Source organism: Schistocerca cancellata, chromosome 9 (assembly GCF_023864275.1).
Source record: "Schistocerca cancellata isolate TAMUIC-IGC-003103 chromosome 9, iqSchCanc2.1, whole genome shotgun sequence".
Taxonomy (NCBI): domain Eukaryota; kingdom Metazoa; phylum Arthropoda; class Insecta; order Orthoptera; family Acrididae; genus Schistocerca; species Schistocerca cancellata.
Genome location: NC_064634.1, coordinates 479,268,559 through 479,291,079, shown reverse-complemented (window position 1 = coordinate 479,291,079; position 22,521 = coordinate 479,268,559). Strand labels below are relative to the sequence as shown.

Below are 22,521 nucleotides of genomic sequence, written 5' to 3'. Positions count from 1 at the left end.
AACCTAAACAGAGTGCAACCCCTTTGGGTTGAGTAACTGAATTCATTCCAGGCATCTTGTGTGCAGCATCACTGTCTTCTTCGGTTTTGGCCCTGGAGAAAGAAGGGCTGCCATTCCTCCTCAGGCGTTCAGATACCTCATTGTAAGTGACCCCAGAAGAATTCAAATTATCATAGATGCGAATGTGGACACACCCTCGTTAATGTCCACTAACAGGTGTCTGGGTACTTTTGTTCAAATACTGTGTTAATATGTCAGCATTTCATAGTTGCTTCTTATCAGACAACAGCTATTAGTCAAATGTAGTTATTCATAACTACGGTGCTGACTTTATCTTGAGCCTCCACTTTGTTGCAGTTTTTGAGTCCCTATAGCTGTTGCATATGTTCCTGACTCAAAAATGATATTGAATTTAAGGTGACATTCCTTCCTCTTCTTCTTTTTCTTTTCTTCTTTTAAAAAAAGCTTAAGAAATTTTTATTTTTAACGTGTTCTGACTAATTTACAGACATTTTTATCAATATAAGTATCTTAAAGGTGCCTCAAAAATTTAACACTGTCAACTGTAAACAGTTGTTGAGTTATGTGAGATAGAGAACATGATGCTGATGCACAAGTAGTTCTTTTTTTGTCAGTTGCCACAGGATGTCACTAAACTAGTGTTGTTCTGAATCATAACATGAGCTGGACCCTCTTCGTCATTGTCCCACGCTAGCTTGTACTTGCTTTGAATTCCGTGATGTGGGCAATTGGAAAATTCGTGTTTATCTTCGGCACCTTCATTTGGATAATTTTTCGAGTAATTTGAAAGCATTAATTGCATTTCTTATACACATACTGAACACCTGCTGCTCCAGTTTGTAAAACCTTCTGTGCCTTGGTCCCTCACAAGTTTTTTTTGTGTAGATCTGGCAATCTGTAATTTATTCTTTTCCCGATGCCACCTAGGAACATTCAGTTTTGTGACATCAAATTTTCTTTCTTCCGTGCTGCTGTTTGTGGTGTTTGCTTCATGAATAAGCATTAACTTAAATTTAGTGTCTTATTGTCTGCGTGATCCAATTTTGATCTGCAAACTCTTAGATCCATGTTACTTGATAGTCACAGCTGTGCTTTGTATCCATCATCATCCACTACAGGTGACTGTTCTTACAGCATTTAGCAAACTGAATATCGACACTATGTCATCCTCTCAGCTCCTAGTGCTGATTTGGCAGAAGTCGGACAACTTCAGGTTAACAACATACACCTTGAAAATAAACAGTTCTGTCAAGCAGTAGACATGCCATTACGTATGTATACACCACAAGAGGTACTGTGGCTGTGATCCTTTCAAAGATATTCTTTTGCTTTCTTGAAGGCATTGATACATGTCTGTGTTGACAATTTATTGTCGTGACTGTGGTAGCCATTCTAGGAAACAAATTAAAGCAGAAGCTCGTTATATATGTTCAACTGGTTCATTCATTGCAAATTTTGGAAACTATTTCTGTCTTCTTTCTTTGTAAGTGAGAACCTATCCACTTTATACTCGTTATTTACATAGCAAAATGTAGTATGAAAATTGCTTAAGAAGCTCCCCCAATGTTAAATAAATGTGGTGGTTGTGTGAAGCGTGTTTTGACTTGTGCAATAAATTATGGTTCACTGCCAGGAAAGTAAACATCCTCCTTTGCTCTTGACAGTAACTGAAACAAAGCCTGCTACTGCAGAATTGTCTGCAGCAATAAAACACAAACGAGAGAAAAAAATGCCGTAATAAAACTTAAGATGCAAAGAAAATGAACCATTTACAACAGCAAAACAATGTGTGCACAGTAGCCTCTGCTGAGAACAAAATGTGTCAAAGACTGAAGGATGAAGATTGTGCAATAATTCGTAAGAAGAAACTGCTTTCGATGAGAATGACATTACAGCTGTTTAAATTTGGTTCATTTGAGCACTTGCCAATAGGCTCGTGTGCGCACAGAACTGAAGTCACATATGAACAGTCTTCTCCTGCTGGTTACTTGGGAGTATGGAGTAGCATCAAGCAGCCAGATGATACCCAGAAAAACTTTCCTGGCACACGAAGCTGCCAGATTCACTCAGGCGCAGAACAATTGGAATTGGAATGGGGGTTGGTAGTTTCCACATGATCCATATTTCGTGATTTTGCTATTTTCGTTCACAGCTCTTGTTTCAAATGAAAACAAAACAGGTTTCTGTGGCTGGCAGCCATCAAGTGAAGTAAGATACATTCACATAATTATGAAAGATTAAAACATGTTATTAGTTCCGGTTTTTATTTCCATGTTATTGACAATCAAGCCTTAATTGCTTTACAGAACAGGAAGTTATTTTTACCAGTTTGCTGAAGACATTTGGCTTTCATTAATCTTTTCCGCAGAGACAGTCAATTTATTTAAAACAAAGTTGTTCATTCCACACTGTTAGCTAATTTCAGCTGTTTCCTGAAAACCTCACTCAAACGCTTAATGCCAGGTAGGTACCTACTTTATTGTAAATCTTGACATACACATGTGCAATTATGCATTAGAGTAAGATTTATGAAATTCCGATGCTCATGGAGTGTTTTCTGGTCTCTGGTGTTCTGTTTATTTTATGACATAATGTAAGATCTCTTAATGCTGTATACATATGTAAATCTTCACTTCAGTATAAATAAGCAGGCAAATTTCATCAGTGGTATTGAATAAAATGTTTTGTTTAAAATATATTGACAGCTTTAGCTGAGTTGTATGTGTCTGCCTTCCATGAAAGACAAGATTTTTTTATCACAAGACATGTTTCAGCAATTGCCTGGTACCTTCTCTAGGCTTTACATTGTTTCTTAATTTGTGTTGTTTACCTCTTAAATTTACAGAATGCTATCCTTCAACAAATTACACACTGGCAGTGCACCTTGATTTTATCATTGTGACTCCCCACAAGGCTTTATATTTACTCCTGGAGTAGGGCATAACCTGCCAATTATACACTTTCTTGGCTACACAAATAACCTTGTAATATTTTATACAGTTTGAAAAAGTAATGAAAAACTTAAGTGTTCGTAGTTCTGGAGGATACAAAAAAATTTTATTTTCGCAAGAATTTGTATTCCTTCTTACTAGCTTTATGGAGTGCTGTGTGTTGTAAACCTGATTGGAAATGCTATGTAACAGTATTGCAGAGCAAGAATAAGAAAAACCTGTTAAAATTACCACATAGTAATATGAGAGTACTTTGAGCTGTAGAGACTAGTTTGAAAATGAGTATTATGCTATGGACTGCTTTCTTATTTTGTGTTCCTTATGTGGATAGGATCTGATACAACTTTTGCCCTAAGTGCAATAACTCCATGTGTCTCCTCAGAACAACATGCCGTAGTGCTAAACATAGTCCAAACAGAAATGCAGTGAAAGGCATATGAGCGTAGCAAACACAAAGCATAAGCTTCTCACATGCTCGTAGGTGTGCATGTGCAGTAACGGTAGTTTCCTGGCTCTATCTGGCAAATGTTCAAATGAACCTAACAGATTGTGAATGATGGTGTGAGAAGTGTTACTTTCGATGTAAATTTATTTTTATGCAAGATATCATTGAAAACTTATCACTTTTGAGGACCAGCCAGTTAGAAAAATTTTAGGTCCAGAACATCAGACATTCATGACATTATTTGAAATTTTACTGGCACGTTTCTGTTTGATATATCTTAAAGGGTAACACATGCACAAAAGGCATATATTATATGTGAAAGCTTAACTTCTCTTATAGCTACACCCTTTGTGTTAGTTTAAACAATTGACTTTCCCTATTTGTGTGATCTTACTACAATTTTGTGATGTTGCTATTGGCTGACTACATCAGGTGTCCCATACTCTGAATATTTGCTGTCATTGGTTGGCGAGATCACGTGACATGAACTATGATTGGTTGACAAAAACGCATCACAATATCTATACCAATGCTTTGGATAATAATGTGCTGTGTTTATTGGAATTTGTATTTATACTTTCATAATACAAAGATATGCAATGTACATGTTTTTCTGCACCAAAGATTTTTCCAAAACGTATTGTTTTATTTGCTGGGTTTTGTTTGCTAAAGTGCTGGGAAGCTCTACGTTGGTGTATAAAACCTTTACAATTCAAAGGATTGATAAGTTTTATGATCCCAAGGAAAAGTATACTGTCATTTAACACAGAAACATGTATTTTCAATCGGGAAAAAATGTATTAACCGGAAAATCTGGGAAAATCCAGGAACTGTTTTTCCTTTTCCACGTATACAACTTGAATGTGCGTTTTTTATGGGTATTTTTACATTTGTAAAGTCAGTTCAGTTTAGATTCAGGGCAGCTGTACTCATCAAACTCTGACTGCAGTTACTGCCAAATTTACTATTGCAACTCCACATAAGGTATATTAAGTGTAACTTTTCAAAATTATAAAATATTGCTTTGTGGTGACACTAAAATTTTCTGAAAATTGCATTTGATTTTACATGTTGAATAGTCTTGTTTGTCTCGCTGAAACATGTGGCAACAAAAATTGTCTTTGTGCAGCTTACTTTACGTGTAGAACTTGGGAATCCTTGTATACATAGATTTTCCTAATTTATCATTTCCCTGAAATTGTAAGTTTAATATCCAATTTGATTTTTCTCTTTGTAAACTAAATTTAGAAGTTCGTGTCCAGTATGTTACAGAAAAAATATGAAATTCATACACACCTGAAAAAAAGTTTTGCATCACCTCGGTTCCGGAACCTACAGTGTTGTTGGTAAGGCATTTAGCCTGACCGGGTTGTCTCCAAACATGTCTCCGACGATTGTCTGGTTGAAGGCATATGTGATACTCATCGGTGAAGAGAACATGATGCCAATCCTGAGTGGTCGATTCGGCATTGTTGGGCCCATCTGTACTGCGCTCCATGGTGTCGTGGTTGCAAAGATGGACCTCGCCTTGGATGTCAGGTGTGAAGTTGCGCATCATGCAGCCTATTGTGCACAGTTTGAGTTGTAACACAACATCCTGTGGCTGCACGAAAAGCATTATTCAGCATGGTGGCATTACTGTCAGGGTTGCTCCGAGCCGTAATCCGTAGGTAAAAATCACCCACTGCAATAGTAGCCCTTGAGCAGCCTGGGCGAGGCATGTCATCGACAGTTCCTGTATCTCCTCCATGTCCGAACATCACTTTGGTTCACTCAGAGATGCCTGTACACTTCTCTTGTTGAGAGCCCTTCCTGGCACAAAGTAACAATGCGGACACGATCAAACCGCGGTATTGACCGTGTAGGCATGGTTGAACTACAAAGAACATGAGCCGTGAACCTCCTTCCTGGTGGAATGGCTGGAACTGATTGGCTTTCGGCTGTCTAATAGGCGCTGCTCATGCAGTTCTGGGAATAGGAATGATACAAAACTTTTTTTGATGTGTATATTTGAACTGTATAAATTTGTAATGAAACAATAGAAATGTCCACTGTTGAATTTGTAATGAGTAAGATGTATGTCTGATTATGAGAGAGTGCTGCCCATAATCTAGTTTGAGTCTTGCATGATTCTTATTTACAGAATTATTAGGGTTAAGTACATAATGTAGTCCACAATTTCTCAGAAATTAGCTGTAGCACCGTTTATGCTTCAATTTTAAGATTGCCTGTCTTTATTGACTAATATATTGTCATTGTCTACACTAGGTCCATATGTTAGACATTGAGTGCTTTTCATTCCTGAATCGTGCTTTAGAGAATGAGATGGCTCCAGTTGTTATTATGGCCACCAATCGTGGCATAACTCGGATAAGAGGCACCAATTACCGATCACCTCATGGAATTCCTCTTGACCTTCTGGACCGTATGATAATTGTGTCTACGTCACCATACCAGGAAAAGGAGTTGAAAGAGATTTTAAAAATTAGGTGGAGTATTCATTTATCTAAATATTTAGATGAAAGATTGTTTGAAGAGTGCATGCTACCATTAAAACAATTAAGTTTCGAATGTGTAGTGTCTCTCTCTCTCTCTCTCTCTCTCTCTCTCTCTCTCTCTCTCTCTCTCACACACACACACACACACACACACACACACCTAACTGGCAGCACAGAGACACTTTTCTCTTCTGCTTTACCCCTTCTCCTTACTTACTCCTACATCACGTTTCTTATTCTTTAGTCGGTCTTTATCGAGTTTACATTATATGAATTTATCCATACGGAAAGGGCCAGAGTCAAAATTTTTAGGATCTCCGACCAGTATTAATGTTTCATCACCCACTCTAGGCTAATGTTTGAACATCAGCTCGTATTACACATACTTAAGACACATTATAATGGATTACACTCTTTCTTACTTTTTTTAATTGTTCAAAAGCCATTGAACTGGATATAGGCCCTTCCAGTACAGACCAATTCATATATGGATATCTTACTTTGCAGAGCTAGTTTGTAAACAAACTGCTTTCACTCTTGGCAACATTAATCCCAAAGAATACATTTTCGTTGATATAGCAAGATGTTACACAAAAATTGGGAAAGTTTAATATGAAATATCAGAAAACTTACTTTTACACAGCAATTTCTGCATTTATCAAAAAATACTCACACTGGCTTGTATGTTACAATTTAAGTATAGACACTTCCTCTCCTCCCTTTTCCTTCTTGGAAGCAGTAAGGAAGTTTGTGGTGGCTTTACCGTGATGTGATTGCTTCTTGCTCTCTGTGTTGGAGTTAAAATGACGTGCAAAGGTAAAAGATACATATATCTGCTCGGGCAAGTGATGTGCTCGTGTCTGTTCGTTCAGTAAATGTAACCAACAGAATATCATATCCATCTTATTCTTCCATGTCCCCAAATCTAAGGAAGGATATGTCATTCTGTGAGGAAAATATTATATTAGAAGACGTGGGAGAGAGTACACGTGGTTGCCAGGAAATGTGCAGCATCAGCATGAGAAAGAGTTGTCTTTATGAATTCTGTGAGAGTAGATTGTCATCTGTTAGTGGGGGATGAGCAGTGGCGCATAAGAGAAAAGAACAATCTGCAGAATAAACTGCTTGCTTGTTGGACTTCCTGCTGCTTCTGACAGAAATTTCAAGCCCCAGTATACCATGGATTTTCAATTGTCACTACATATTTAGAATAAGTTACTTTGTAACCCACCTCTGTATGGGGTATTGCCCTGTGACACAACTATCTTGAAGACCAAGTGGTGCTTTTTTTGTTTACTGTGTTCTGTGTACAGCAGTTTGCCACAGGCATTACTTTCTCAGACAAGAAAACTTATATTGCGTTGTGTGTTAACCTACAGTGGGCTATCCACTTGCATCAATGACTATTTTGGAATAACACGTATTGCTAATAAAGCGAACTGTAGATCTGTCTGTTGCAGGAGCTAGCACAGTAGAGTGGCTAGGCACAGCCATGTTCTAGTTTACTGTAGTGTATACTTTCACCTCAGAAAATGCCTCCATGGGCAGGTGTGATCGGGTAGCGTTAATATGAAATGTGTTCAAATTGCGAATATGGACATCCGTCAGCTGTATAATGGAATGACGACATTGAAAATATTTGTCAATAAGTGGGAAGTCTGTGTTTGAGCCCCAGTCCAGCACACATTTTCATTGTCGTCATTTCATTACACAAGTGATAGTGTTCCTATTCACAATTACGAATACGTTTAATGTATTTCATGAAGGCTGTAATCGCCGCAGTTCCCTCCAAACACGGCAATATCGCATTTACTGTTAACGTCGTTAAGCAATATTATGAACAACCAAAAAAGTACCAACACTGCAATAACTTCAAAGCCTTTATCACACAGGACTGATAGTTAGGAGACTGAGTAAAAACTGTTCTGTCCGTAGCATTCAATTTAAGTTCGCTAGAATGAACAAGGACTTACGTGAGAATGAAACTTCATTGTTTTAAAAAAGGCACACTACATTACATTTTTAAGAAAAAATTAAACATTGGGACTAAAGTGGCCAGTGGTCTATTGCGACCAAATGCTTATTTGTACATATTACTCTGTGAGTGAATTAAACTTCTTGTTGAAGCATCTGGCCATGTGTGCTTTCAAATATACAGGGTGTCTCAAACCTTTTGGGTCAAATTGAAACAGGTGACGGTGGATCCACAACTGATTCTATAGAGACCGGGAACCAATAGTCAGAAATGCATATTTAGTATATTCGGGGCACATACAGTGTATGCCGCATAACAACAATGTAGCACATAGTAATTGCTCGAAGCAATGACTGCCATTCTGAATGCGTGTATTTCAATGGTGCATGCAGTTCTGCCACACTCGCACAAAAATCCTGGGTGTCTGTTCTACACCTGAACAGGCAGCAGGTGATAAACAGCTTACACCCATGACCACGAAACAGACATATTGTACAAGACTTAACTTACAGCACATGTGTCATGCGATGGCCCCATGAACTGCACCAGTGTATTAAACTGCGCTGTATACATAACACTACCCCTGGTGTCAGGTGTCCTTTGCTTCAAACGGCTCCTGATGTGTCCATGTGTTGGGTATTACTGTGTACAGTACATGATGCACAGATCGAACATTATTCGGCATGAGAGTTGACACATGCATTTAACGTACGGGGCAGCAGGATGTAATTTCTGTAAAACATACAGAGAAAGCTTTACCAACAGATGTCGTTCTAATTGGAAGAAGTTTATCTCTAGGGATACCAACTTATGAAAGATGGAGTCATTCATGAAAGATGGAGTCATTCATGCCACAGTATGTCATCCTAGTTTCCCACCAAAGACATGTCCGAACACCACACTTTGAGTAGGTGGTGTTGGATCACGTGGCCAACTACCCACCAATAAGCATCCATCAACTTGCAGTGAAATGCAGACTTTGAACAATACAGAGTGGCAAGTTCTGTTGGAACAGGTATTACATCCCTATCATAAAGAATGTGTGCAAGCTCTGTAACCAACAGTGTTTGAGCCCTGCCTTTACTTCTATCAATTGATTATTCACCACAGTCCTGTAGTGCTGAATTTTGTACAGTTCACAGATGAGGCCTCATTCACCTGTGATCGTGTTTTCAACAGCTGCAACGGCCATGTCTGGAGTGAGGACAATGCCTATACCACCAACATTGGTGGCCATCAGGAACTATTTTCTGACAGTGTATGGTCATGCATTGTCCAATGTCACCTAATAGGACTGTATTTGCTGCCTCCTCATTTGACCCCCCCCCCCTCATTTCGTCCGGCGAGTCCAGCGTGGCCCCAAAGACCGTTGCATCGACAGCGGGGCCTTTATCCTCGCCTTCGAGGGGGACGTTCTCCCAGAGAAGGTAAAGGTGATGTGCTACCGGTGCGACGTGCGACCTTATGCCCGCCTCCTATGCGCTGCTTTCGGTGTTTGCGCTTTGGGCACATGTCGTCATGGTGTGGGGCTGAGCCCCTTTGTGGCGATTGTGGACGTCCTCTTCGTGAAGAACATACATGCACCCCACCACCTCGGTGCGTCAATTGTCCTGGCATCCACTCGCCTAGATCTTTAGACTGCCCCGCGTATCAGATGGAGAAGAAGATTCAAGAATTAAAAACTTTGGATCGTCTCTCTTATTCTGAGGCCAGGAAGAAGTATTACCGCCTCCATCCCGTGACGTTGACAACTTCGTTTGCCTCAGTCGTGTCCACTCCTTCCACAGTATCCTCACCCCTATCCTGTCCCCACTCCACCTCCTCCCCCCATCCGGGGTCTATGCCTCCGCCTCCCAAATCCCTCCCTTCCGAATCCTCCTCCCTCGCAGCCCCTGCCCCTCTGCCCCAGAGGCCACCCTTCCTCCTCCTCCTCCTCCTCCTCCTCCGCCACCTGAGAAGCGATCCTCTTCTCAGGCGTCCATCGGGGAAACGTTCCGAACCCCGGCTTCCGAGGTCCGGCGTTCCAAAACGGACCCTGCGCGTGAGGACCTTCTTCGGGTCCAGCCCACCATCCCCGTGCCTCATCGGACTTCCAAGGCCTCCAAGAAGAAGTCTTTATCCCCCTCTCCACGCCGGCGCGTTTCGTCTGACGCTCCATCTGTGAGTTGCTGCTCCTGGCCGTCCTCAGTTTCGCCGGGACGCTCTGCTGCCAGGCGTTCAGCCGGCCTCTCGTCGGCGAATGATGCTGCCCCTCCTACGCAACCCGGGAAAGCAGCCGCAGCTGGCGACGACTCGATGGAACAAGATCCGCCTCCCACCGGTTGTAGCGTTGTTCCCTCGAAACCTGGCCCTCCGCGGCCGTCGAGGTGACCAGCCCTTCACTCGTTTCGTTCCCCCTTTTTTCTGACTAGCGATGGCTTTGTTACATTGGAACATAAGAGGTATTCGATCTAATCGGGAGGAATTACAACTGCTCCTCTGCCTGCACCGTCTGCTCGTCCTTGGTCTCCAGGAAACCAAGTTGCGCACAACTGACCGTATTGCCTTTACCCTCTATACCTCGGAGCGGTCTGAGCTCACCCCTGTGGACGGTATTCCAGCTCATGGTGGGGTCATGTTGCTCGTTCGGGACGATGTCTATTACCATCCCATCCCATCCCATTGACCACCCCACTCCAAGCAATAGCTGTCCATATTACTCTTTCTGCCTTTACTTTTTCTGTTTGTACCGTCTACACTCCATCGTCATCCCCAGTTAGTCGGGCTGACATGACGCACCTGATTGTTCAGCTTCCTCTGCCGTTTTTATTGTTTGGCGACTTCAGTGCCCATCATCCCCTTTGGGGCTCGCCTGCATCCTGTCAGAGAGGCTTCCTCTTGGCGGATGTCTTCAACCATCTCAATCTTGTCTGCCTCAATACTGGCGCCCCGACTTTCCTCTCGGACTCTACTCATACCTACTCCCACTTGGACCTCTCGATCTGTTCTACCACTCTTGCCCATCGGTTCGAGTGGTATGTCCTTTCTGACACCTATTCGAGCGACCACTTCCCCTGTGTCGTTCGTCTCCTGCACCACACCCCATCCCCACGTCCTTCGATCTGAAACATACCAGAAGCTGACTGTGGACTTTACTCCTCCCTGGTGACCTTTCCGGACCACAATTTTCTCAGTTGTGACAGTCAGGTCGAATACCTCACGGCTGTTATCATCAATGCTGCCGAACGTTCCATTCCTCGTACTACCTCTTCTTCACGTCGCGTTTCCGTCCCCTGGTGGAATGAGGCTTGTAGAGACGCTATCCGTGCTCGACGACGTGCTTTACGCACCTTTCGCTGTCCTCCTACGTTGGCGAATTGTATTGGATACAAACGACTCAGAGCGCAATGCCGTAGAGTCATCAAAGACAGCAAAAAAGCTTGTTGGGCCTCTTTCACCAGCTCCTTTAACAGTTTTACTCCCTCTTCTGTCGTCTGGGGTGGCCTGTGCCGGCTGTCGGGCATTAAGGCCCACTCCTCGGTACCTGGCCTAACTTCGGGTAATGGGGTCCTTGTTGATCCTGTGGATGTCACCAATGCCTTCGGCCGCTTTTTTGCGGAGGTTTCCAGCTCCGCCCATTACCATCCTGCCTTCCTTCCCAGGAAAGAGGCAGAAGAGGCTCGGCGACCTTCCTTCCACTCGCTGAATCTGGAAACCTATAATGCCCCCTTTACTATGCGGGAACTCGAACGTGCGCTTGCACTGTCCCGGTCCTCTGCTCCGGGGCCGGATGACATTCACGTTCAGATGCTGGCACACCTTTCTCCGGCGGGCAAAAGCTTCCTTCTCCGTACCTACAATCGCGTCTGGACCGAAGGTCAAGTCCCCATGCGTTGGCGTGACGCCGTCATTGTTCCTATACCCAAACCCGGGAAGGATAGACACCTTCCTTCTAGTTACCACCCCATTTCTCTTACAAGCTGTGTCTGTAAGGTGATGGAGCGCATAGTTAACGCTCGGTTAGTTTGGATTCTTGAATCTCGACGGCTACTTACCAAGTTCAATGCGGCTTTCGTCGCCGCCGCTCCGCTGTTGACCACCTTGTGACCTTGTCGACATTCATCATGGAAAACTTTTTGCGAAAGCACCAAACGGTAGCCATGTTCTTCGATTTGGAGAAGGCTTATGATACCTGTTGGGGAGGAGGTATCCTCCGCACTATGCACAGGTGGGGTCTACGCGGTCGCCTGCCCCTTTTTATTGATTCCTTTTTAACAGATCGAAAGTTTAGGGTACGTGTGGGTTCCGTATTGTCCGACGTCTTCCTCCAGGAGAACGGAGTGCCTCAGGGCTCCGTCTTGAGCGTAGCCCTTTTTGCCATAGCGATCAATCCAATTGTGGATTGCATTCCACCTAATGTCTCAGGCTCTCTTTTTGTCGATGACTTCGCGATCTACTGCAGTGCCCAGAGAACATGCCTCCTGGAGCGCTGCCTTCAGCGTTGTCTCGACAGCCTATACTCATGGAGTGTGGAAAATGGCTTCCGGTTCTCTGAAGAGAAGACGGTTTGTATCAACTTTTGGCGATATAAAGCGTTCCTTCCGCCATCCTTACATCTCGGTCCCGTTGTTCTCCCATTCGTGGAAACAACTAAGTTTCTAGGGCTCACACTGGACAGGAAACTTTGTTGGTCTCCGCACGTCTCTTATTTGGCTGCCTGTTGTACACGTTCCCTTAATGTCCTCCGAGTTCTTAGTGGTTCATCTTGGGGAGCGGATCGCACTGTCCTGCTTCACTTGTATTGGTCCATAGTCCGATCAAAGCTGGATTATGGGAGCCTCGTCTACTCGTCTGCTCAGCCATCCCTCTTACGCCGTCTCAACTCCATCCACCATCGGGGGTTATGTCTTGCGACCGGAGCATTCTACACTAGTCCCGTCGAGAGTCTTTATGCTGAAGCTGTCGAATTACCATTGACCTACCGGCGCGACATGCTGCTTTGTCGGTATGCATGCCGGCTGTTGTCAATGCCCGACCACCCCTCTTATCAGTCCTTCTTCGCCGATTCTCTCGACCGTCAGTATGGGTTGTATGTGTCTGCCCTGCTGCCCCCTGGCGTCCGCTTTCGTCACCTGCTTCGACAATTGGATTTTGCCCTCCCTACCACCTTCAGAGAGGGTGCGAGCCCGACACCACCTTGGCTCCAGGCTCCGGTTCATATTTATCTTGACCTCAGCTCGCTCCTGAAGGAGAGTACTCCGGCTGCAGTGTATCGCTCACAGTTTGTCGAACTTCGTGCGCGACTTGCCAGTCACACCTTTATTTACACTGATGGCTCCAAAACTGACGATGGTGTCGGCTGTGCCTTTGTCGTCGGAGCCGTCACCTTTAAATACCGGCTCCTCGACCAGTGTTCCAGCTTTATGGCCGAGCTTTTTGCTCTCCCATCAGGCCGTTCAGTATGCCCGCCGCCACCGCCATTCATCGTATGTACGCTGCTCTGATTCACTCAGTGCTCTTCAGAGCCTTGGAGCTCCATATCTGGTCCATCCCTTGGTGCAACGGATCCAGCAGTCCCTCCATTCTTTTGCAAATGATGGCTCTCCTGTCAGCTTTCTGTTGGTTCCCGGCCATGTAGGAGTGCCTGGGAATGAGGCTGCAGCCAAGGCTGCAGTCCTCCTGCCTCGGCCAGCCTCCCATTGTGTCCCGTCATCTGACGTTAGTGGGGTTGTTTGTAAGAGGCTTGTTTCCTTGTGGTGGGATACTTGGTCATCACTTCAAGGAAACAAGCTCCGGGCAGTAAAAGTGTTCCCAACTGCTTGGACAACCTCCTCCCGACCATCTCGGCAAGAAGAGGTCCTTCTGACCGGGTTGCGGATTGGGCATTGCCGGTTTAGCCACCGCTACCTGCTCTCCGGTGACCCAGCCCCGCAGTGCCCTTGTGGTCATGCATTAACAGTGCGCCATGTTTTATTGTCGTGTCCCCCGTTTTAGTCAACCTCGTTTTGTACTGTCTCTGCCATCTACTTTACAGGATATTTTAGCTGATGACGCTCGAGCAGCTGCCGCCGCCCCCCCCCCCCCCCCCCCTCCCCCCCCCCCGCCTCCGAGTTTTACTAGCTTCTTTGTGCTCTAACAATTGTGACTGGGCGCTAATGACCTCAGTAGTTGAGCGCCCTTAAACCCCAAACAAAAAAAAAAAAAAATCCTCATTTGACTGGTAAAGTGTTCCTGTCAGATGTGCTGCTACAGTTCTTGGAGATGTAATACTTGTTCTATGTGAAAGGATGTGGTTACAACATGATGGTGCACAAGTGTACTTCAATGTTAATGTCTGTGAGCGCCAGAACAACACACGCACTCATCGTTGAACTGGAAAGGAGGACTCACCCGTGGCCAGCATGATCGCAGAATCCCGCACCTCTGGTGTTTTTCCTCTGGGATTAGGTGAAGACATTGTTGTATGAAACCCCCATTGGAACGGACGAAGATCTGCTTGCTAGCATCCAAGCTGCGTGTCTCCTAGTACAACAGAGAGTGCTGGAGAACTTCATGTGTCATTCTCATTGAAACTGCATCATCACTTTGAGCAGTTACCATGAGCTACATTGCTGTTATGCAGTGTATGCTGTGTGTGTCTATAACATAGTAAGTATGCATTTCCGACCACTGGTTTCCTATCGCAGCGTAATCTCGTATCTCACTATCACCTATTTCATTTCTGTTATGCAGTACAAGGTTAATTAGAAAGTAGGGTCCGAGGCTCCTTAGCAAATCAAATGTCCCGCAGGCATTGAAATGGGCATGTGCACCAACTGCTGGCATGCCTTGCTCTTCAAATGGCTTGATTTGCATTGATATTGTCGCAGTGTGCTGTTTACAGTGAGTTTGAAATATTTAAAACAATTGATTAACTTACTGACTGTGAAATAAGGTCAGTGATTTGGTTTTTCATGGCAAGGAATGTTGCAGCAGCTTAAATTCATAGACAGATAAGCGAGTTGTAGGAGTGACAGCCAAGTGTGTGAGTGAGTGATAGCTTTCAAGGAAATGCAGGAAAATCTCCATGATGAACTGCATTTGGGCCGACGGTCAGTGATCTCAGATGATATGGTCAAAGCCTTGGACAAAAAGGTTTATAGACTGGTGATTCATAGCTTCAGCTTTAGCTTTGGCATGAATTTCCGAATGTGGGTAGAACAACTTTGCACCAAATTCTCTCTGAAAAGTAGCAATTTTGCAAATTGTGTGCACATTGTGTTCCCAGGACGGTTACTGAGAAACGCAAAATGGAAAGAATGGCTTGTGTTATTGATTTTTTACCAATATCATGAGGAAGATGATCAATTTTAGAGAACATTGTCACAGGGGACGAGATGTAGGTTTCTCACAGGACCCCAGAGTTTAAATGTTGGTTAATGGAATGATGTCACATGATTTCACCAGTCAAAGTAGAGGCCAAGCAGACAGTCTCGATACGTAGGGTTATGGTAACCGTGTTTTGGGATAGACTTGGAGTATTGTTAGGTAAGTTTATGCAGCAAGGGACAACAATAAATGCAGCCGTTTATTGCGCTACACTGACTCAACTTCGACATGCAATACAGAATAAGCATAATAGATTCCTGACGTCTGGAGTTCTGTTGCTGCATGACAATGCTAGACCACGTTCTGCCATCCACATTCAAAATCTGATCAGATGTTTTGGATGGGAACAGATAGTTCACCTACCATACAATCCAGGCTTGGCGGCGAGAAATTTTCTGTGTTTTTCACTACCTGAAGGAGTTTCTCAGCAGCAAGTGCTTTGCAACTGATGATGTGAGAGATGCAGTTAAGGTCTGGTTATTCTCACAGGTGGCAGACATCTGTGACTTAAGGGGTGCAAAAGCTTGTAGATTTTTATGACATGTGTAAACAGGTAGGGAAACTATGTAGAAAAATAGAGAAACATGTAAAGTTTTAAATAAAACAGTTTAATAAGAAATCGGACCTTGCTCCCCGAATAACCTTCATACCTACAAAATTAGAAGATATTGTATTCATTAAAAATTCTGAGAATGTGCAAGTGTGCTTTAAATATTCAACAGGGCATTGAAAAAGCCCAAAAAGTGAGATTCGACATTCTCAGAACTGTATGGACGGTAGCTCTGCTTTTCTTAATATGACACCTGTGTATGGAATTACAAGGTTACTTTACTGTACAGCACTCATTCAGACATCAGTCTTGCAGCTCTCTTACATAGTTCCAGTCCCAGGAGACCTCATTATCCACACCTGTTAATCAATAATTTATTGATCGTTTTGTAGACCTATGATTTTTCCTATTCCTCCTCACTCTTTATTTCGCTTATAAATCCTCCTGCAGAGCTCTCAGGTTTACTCTCAATTTTCATTTATAATATCATTTATTTCATTTTCCTTGTACTGCTATAGCATGCTAGAAAAATCCCCTGGTAATTTCATATCTTTGTGTGTAGGATTGTTACTATGCTGAATTTTATGTTACTTGCTGCTCATGCTGTTAGCACTTAGATGAAGACCTCACTTCAAAAATCTTTTTAACAGTCTCTGCTTTTCAGCTTCCTTCATGTTTGGTGCATTGGTGACTATTGTCAAATGTTTATCTTAATTGTTAATTGCAGTTTTCAGTTTCTAAATTCCTGTGTGACTTTGTTACATTTAATAAGTACGATGAAATTTCGCTTAAGTTGGTTACTACAATAATTCAATATGTGAGCTTCATCAGATGTTTCCTTTTGTTTCTGTAGAGCACAAAATTTGGTATTTAGTTCTCTTATAATACTTTGTGAAGTTTCTAGATGAATGACATTTTCTCATCACTAATTTAAGGTGTGAAGAAGAGGACTGTGAAATGACAGATGATGCTCTGACAGTTTTGACGAGAATTGCACTGGAGACATCATTGCGATATGCGATTCAGCTCATCACTACTGCCAGCCTTGTTGCTCGTCGTCGGAAGAGCACTGAGGTATGTGTCTGAAGTACAGTAACTCCCTATTTTATGTTAAACTAAAATGTGTTAATAATTTTATGTGCTAAATAATAGCAAAGGTGCTCTTTCAGAACAGCCCAAGTAGTTGATTGTACTGGTTGTCAGGCCAGGAACCATTTGTGGCAATAATGGTCAATGTAAAAGTGGCAGAGCTTATTTTAGTCAGTCTCTCTCTCTCTCTCTCTCTCTCTCTCTCTCTCTCTCTCTGATGTGTGTGTGTTGCCCACACACAAAAATTGGTAAGAGAGAGGGTTATGCAAATTGCAAAGCTTAAAGCTTATTTTTATTTATTTATTTATTTACTTACTTACTTTAATACAGGTTGGCATTGAAGATGTGAAAAAAGTGTACTCCCTCTTCTTTGATGAAAATAGATCTGCACAGTTCCTAAAGGAATATCAGGATGAATTTATGTTTAATGAGATGGGTAAGTGTCTGTTTGTAATATTTATTTTTGCATCCAGAATTTTGAAAAGCTTATTCTTTTCATTATTCTTTGTTTAATAGTAAACAGTAGAAATATTCTTAAGTGACTCTTCCTAAAATCTCATTTATCCAGATGAGGTGAGACTGTAGCTCATCCAGGTTATCAAAAATCTGGGTAAGCTGAAAAGTCAGGGAAAATATAATGACTTTGGTTATACACATTATATTTATTTTCACGTGACACAAATTATGCATTTTTTACATGCATTTTAGGCTTTGAAATAATCAGTAAATTTGTTTTGATCCAGATTTGCATGCAGTTTATGTGCTGCAAAATCGTGCGGGTATTTCACTTTTATCAGTTCAGTAGATGATGTTGCTGCCTAATGTTTCAAGTAATTATTTTGTATAACTGTGTTGTTGCCTGTTAATATGTTATAATGTCTTCAGATTTAACTCTATCTTCATCAGCTAAGCCATCGTTGCTGTTGTTACTGTAGGTGAATAAATAATAATTGTCATTAGAAGTAAAACCATTTCAAATATTATCATTTTGCAGCCAGTTGTTACATCATGAACTCCTGTATCTGAGCATGTCTCTATAAACTTCAGCTAGATGACATTTTTGCAAGTTTCAGTGTGTAAATCCTATCAGTGGTCTCATAAATGACTGGACATACACCTATTCTTTGAGTCTGAAATTGTTGAATGGGATATTGATTTTCTGGAAACTGTCTTAAATGGTTAATTATGTCACTTTGTGCTCCTAACATGCTGTTTTCCTCTTGAATTTAAATATTTGTTTATAATAAGTGAGAAGAATTTCAAATACTTTGAGAGCCCGCTGATACACTCTATTTGAGTCATGTGATGCCTATGATGTCATTAGCTAAGCTCGCTGGTCCTACTGTCATAATGCTAATTCACAGTGCTGTCTTGTTTTGGAATTAGTTTTGGAAAACGAGTTCCATATGGTGTGTAGTACTATGCTGTACAGCTACATCTGTCAAAACTCCTGAAAAGTCGTTTTTGAGTGTTCCAGAGAATGACCAGCAAATTGCCACCACATCAATGCACAAGTTCACTAATTTGATTAAAAATGTTTTGCACTGTGAAGTTAATATTAATTTACCTCCGAAATATGCTTTCCCACTGTTGCCATGAAGGATAGCGTCATTCAACGAAACTAAACAGTTAATGAAAATTGTTGTTTTACCCAATTGTACATAAATTATTCAATAGCTTAGTTGTTAGTGTGGTAGACTGTCAAATTTTATATTATGATATCCACAGATTGGTGATTTGAATGTAACCCAAAAATATACTTTAACTCATTTTTAAAACGACTCGACATCTGCTCATATGAAAACCAAATTACAATTACAAACTACACCACACTGATCAGGAACAGAATGTTACTGTGTTTTCCTTGCTGTTTACACGTGCTTACATTTGCAATCGCTCTTCACACACGTCACATTCAGAAAGATATTTTCTGGTTAATGTGAACACACACTTTTTGCTTTTATTAGAGACAATGTTGTTCTATTTATTTATTTTTTATCTTCCTTATTGTTTAAACTTGAAGTTTCATTGTCTTGTACGAGGTGCATTCAAGTTCTAAGGCCTCCGATTTTTTTTCTTCGGATTGGAAAGAGGTAGAAACATGCGCATTGTTTTAAGATGAGGCCGCGTTCATTATCAATACGTCCCAGAGATGGCAGCACCGTACGGCAGATGGAATTTTACTGCCAGCGGCGAGAATGAGAATGTTTTAAATACTTAAAATGGCGACGTTTTACTTACTTGAACAGTGTCCAGTCATTCGTTTTCTGAATTTGCGTCATGTGAAACCAATTGAAATTCATCGACAGTTAAAGGAGACATGTGGTGATGGAGTTATGGATGTGTCGAAAGTGCGTTTGTGGGTGCGACAGTTTAATGAAGGCAGAACATCGTGTGACAACAAACCGAAACAACCTCAGGCTCGCACAAGCCGGTCTGACGACATGATCGAGAAAGTGGAGAGAATTGTTTTGGGGGATCGCCGAATGACTGTTGAACAGATCGCCTCCAGAGTTGACATTTCTGTGGGTTCTGTGCACACAATCCTGCATGATGACCTGAAAATACGAGAAGTGTCATCCAGGTGGGTGCCACGAATGCTGACGGACGACCACATGGCTGCCCGTGTGGCATGTTGCCAAGCAATGTTGACGCACAACGACAGCATGAATGGGACTTTCTTTTTGTTGGTTGTGACAATGGATGAGACGTGGATGCCATTTTTCAATCCAGAAACAAAGCGCCAGTCAGCTCAATGGAAGCACGCAGATTCACCGCCACCAAAAAAATTTCGGGTAACCGCCAGTGCTGAAAAAATGATGGTGTCCATGTTCTGGGACAGCGAGGGCGTAATCCTTACCCATTGCGTTCCAAAGGGCACTACGGTAACAGGTGCATCCTACGAAAATGTTTTGAAGAACAAATTCCTTCCTGCACTGCAACAAAAACGTCCGGGAAGGGCTGCGCGTGTGCTGTTTCACCAAGACAACGCACCCGCACATCGAGCTAAGGTTACGCAACAGTTTCTTCGTGATAACAACTTTGAAGTGATTCCTCATGCTCCCTACTCACCTGACCTGGCTCCTAGTGACTTTTGGCTTTTTCCAACAATGAGACACACTCCGTGGCCGCACATTCACCAGCCGTGCTGCTATTGCCTAAGCGATTTTCCAGTGGTCAAAACAGACTCCTAAAGAAGCCTTCGCCGCTGCCATGGAATCATGGCATCAGCGTTGTGAAAAATCGGTACGTCTGAAGGGCGATTACGTTGAGAAGTAATGCCAGTTTCATCGATTTCGGGTGAGTTTGAGTCTCACAAGCGGCCCTTACATTTGTGTTACCTGCATGTTTACCATGCTTTATATTTCTCCATATAGAAAACCACCTCATCCTATACCTCTTCGTACTGCGGGCATATGTTGATAACTTCTTCACTACTAGTAGTGCTTCCCAAAAAAGTGAATTGTTTGTTCGCAAAGTAAATGCATGTATTCTCTGTTATCCATTTCTCAGACTAAGAGTAATGTGAAGTTTTATATAATACATTACACTATCAAAACTACTGCTAGAATTCATATTGTTGAGGAAGAAACCTTGTTTCACAAAGCGCCTAGCATCCAGCACACGTTGGTCTATCGATTATTCGTATGACTTTGAAATGTGTCTGTGTCGGTTTTTGAACATTGTCGAACACATTCTAAGTTGATTTCTGAATGAATCATAAGTTGATTTGTGAATGCGTGCATGGTGTACGTGATGTCTCTTCTGTCTGTGGAATCCTCGTCACATCTAGAAATAAACTTTCCTGCAGACAAAAGGGGCTATACGAGCTGAGCAGAGTATAGCCGAATGAAAGAAAGACAACCACTGTCTGATTATGTGGTTGATTGGGTTTGCGAATGATGAGTGTTGTTATGATTACCAGTGAAATCCGTAGACTCAGGCTACCAGAGCGCGAATAAATGACTAACAGGAATAACAGGTAAGAAAGATTACGTATTATCTTCTTGGCGTATCTAAGAAAATGAAATTTTGACAGAAAAGTTTTGGCCAGATCGCTACACCAGCAAGGGCCAGTTGTACAGTCTCCAGCTAGCAGCCGCTTTAAGGTCTATTCTGGAAGTAGCACGGAAAACGGGTTGTACGAACACGTAACAGTGCCTAACTGGAGAATAATTGCGGGATAACTAAGCTGGTGATTCTGGCAGAGTTAGTGAAGTTAACGGGGAATAAGCTTTGACATTGGCAGGAGTAGATACAGAATTAGTGAAGACAACATTGTTTGTTTGAACGAGGAAGGAGAAGAAACGGTGACATCACTTAAATTATCGAAGAATATGACGATTCCAAATTTATATCAAAATTTCGCACTACTACTTTTTGATCTTATGCTTGAGAAACTGGAGCGTATGAATGAACTGTAAAACTACTTCCTAATATTAAGCTTTTTGCTTGTTGTAGACCTAATTTGATATTGGTACTTTATGAATTATATTCTGCTGTGTTATAAAAATGACCATTTCTGCCAAAACAGTCTCGTTTATTTGGCGTGTGTTACAATTGCTGCAGTATTATAAAGGCCTATTTTGTTTTATCTCGCAGACAGTGACAAAATACCGGTAATCAGGTCGAGAAGCCACACCAGTCTTGGGCCTATTTGTAATTACAGCTTTCTCAGTATTAGACAACATCATTTCGATTTTTCATGTAGCAAAATGTTGACCAACTTTGATGAGGTAACAGATCCTTTCGCAGAAAGGAAAGCAAGATAGAGAGAAAAAAATTATAGGAGCTAGGATTGAAGGAATGTGCACTGTCTTGCTCGTCTCTTCTCTTTGCTTGTTTTATGTATCCTATATTTAATTTTATGTCACACAAAGCAGCAAGTTGTTAGCTAATCGGGAATAAAGAGCGAAAATTTACTGATTTTTTTTTTAAAAAAAAAAATGAGGGGCAGGATGTCAACATGGCTGACTAGAAGCAGGAGAGGCACCATAGGACATTTTAATTTCCATTGTCCTGAATATAGTGTGATGGCATCCAGTACAAAATATACACCTTTCAATTCCACAGACCGAAATACAGTGACGTGCTGTGTGAAGAGGTGTGGCGCTGCACTTTGCCACACTTAAGATCAAATAACATGTCTTACAATTCCTCGGACACATATGTCTTATGTATTGGACTCTTCAGAAAGATGTGCGCTACAAAATGAACATATTTTTGAATATATATATATTTAAAAGAAAGATGATGAGACTTACCAAACAAAAGCGCTGGCAGGTCGATAGACACACAAACAAACACAAACATACACACAAAATTCAAGCTTTCGTAACAAACTGTTGCCTCATCAGGAAAGAGGGAAGGAGAGGGAAAGACGAAAGGATGTGGGTTTTAAGGGAGAGGGCAAGGAGTCATTCCAGTCCCGGGAGCGGAAAGACTTCCTTTGGGGGAAAAAAGGACGGGTATACACTCGCGCGCGCACACACACACACACACACATATCCATCCGCATATACACAGACACAAGCAGACATTTTTGCCTTTACAAATGTCTGCTTGTGTCTGTGTATATGCGGATGGATATATGTGTGTGTGTGCGAGTGTATACCTGTCCTTTTTTCCTCCTAAGGTAAGTCTTT

General features: G+C 42.2%; 1 protein-coding gene across 2 annotated transcripts in view; it reads left to right on the top strand.

Moving 5' to 3' along the window:
• LOC126100173 (ruvB-like 2) overlaps positions 1-22,521 on the top strand; it is an 82,932-nt gene that overhangs the window by 43,671 nt on the left and 16,740 nt on the right. For both annotated transcript variants that reach the window (XM_049910722.1, XM_049910721.1), the window contains exons 8-10: positions 5,686-5,906; positions 16,723-16,861; positions 17,207-17,312. In XM_049910722.1, the coding sequence (XP_049766679.1) occupies positions 5,686-5,906; positions 16,723-16,861; positions 17,207-17,312 (466 nt within the window). The remainder of the gene's footprint in view (positions 1-5,685; positions 5,907-16,722; positions 16,862-17,206; positions 17,313-22,521) is intronic.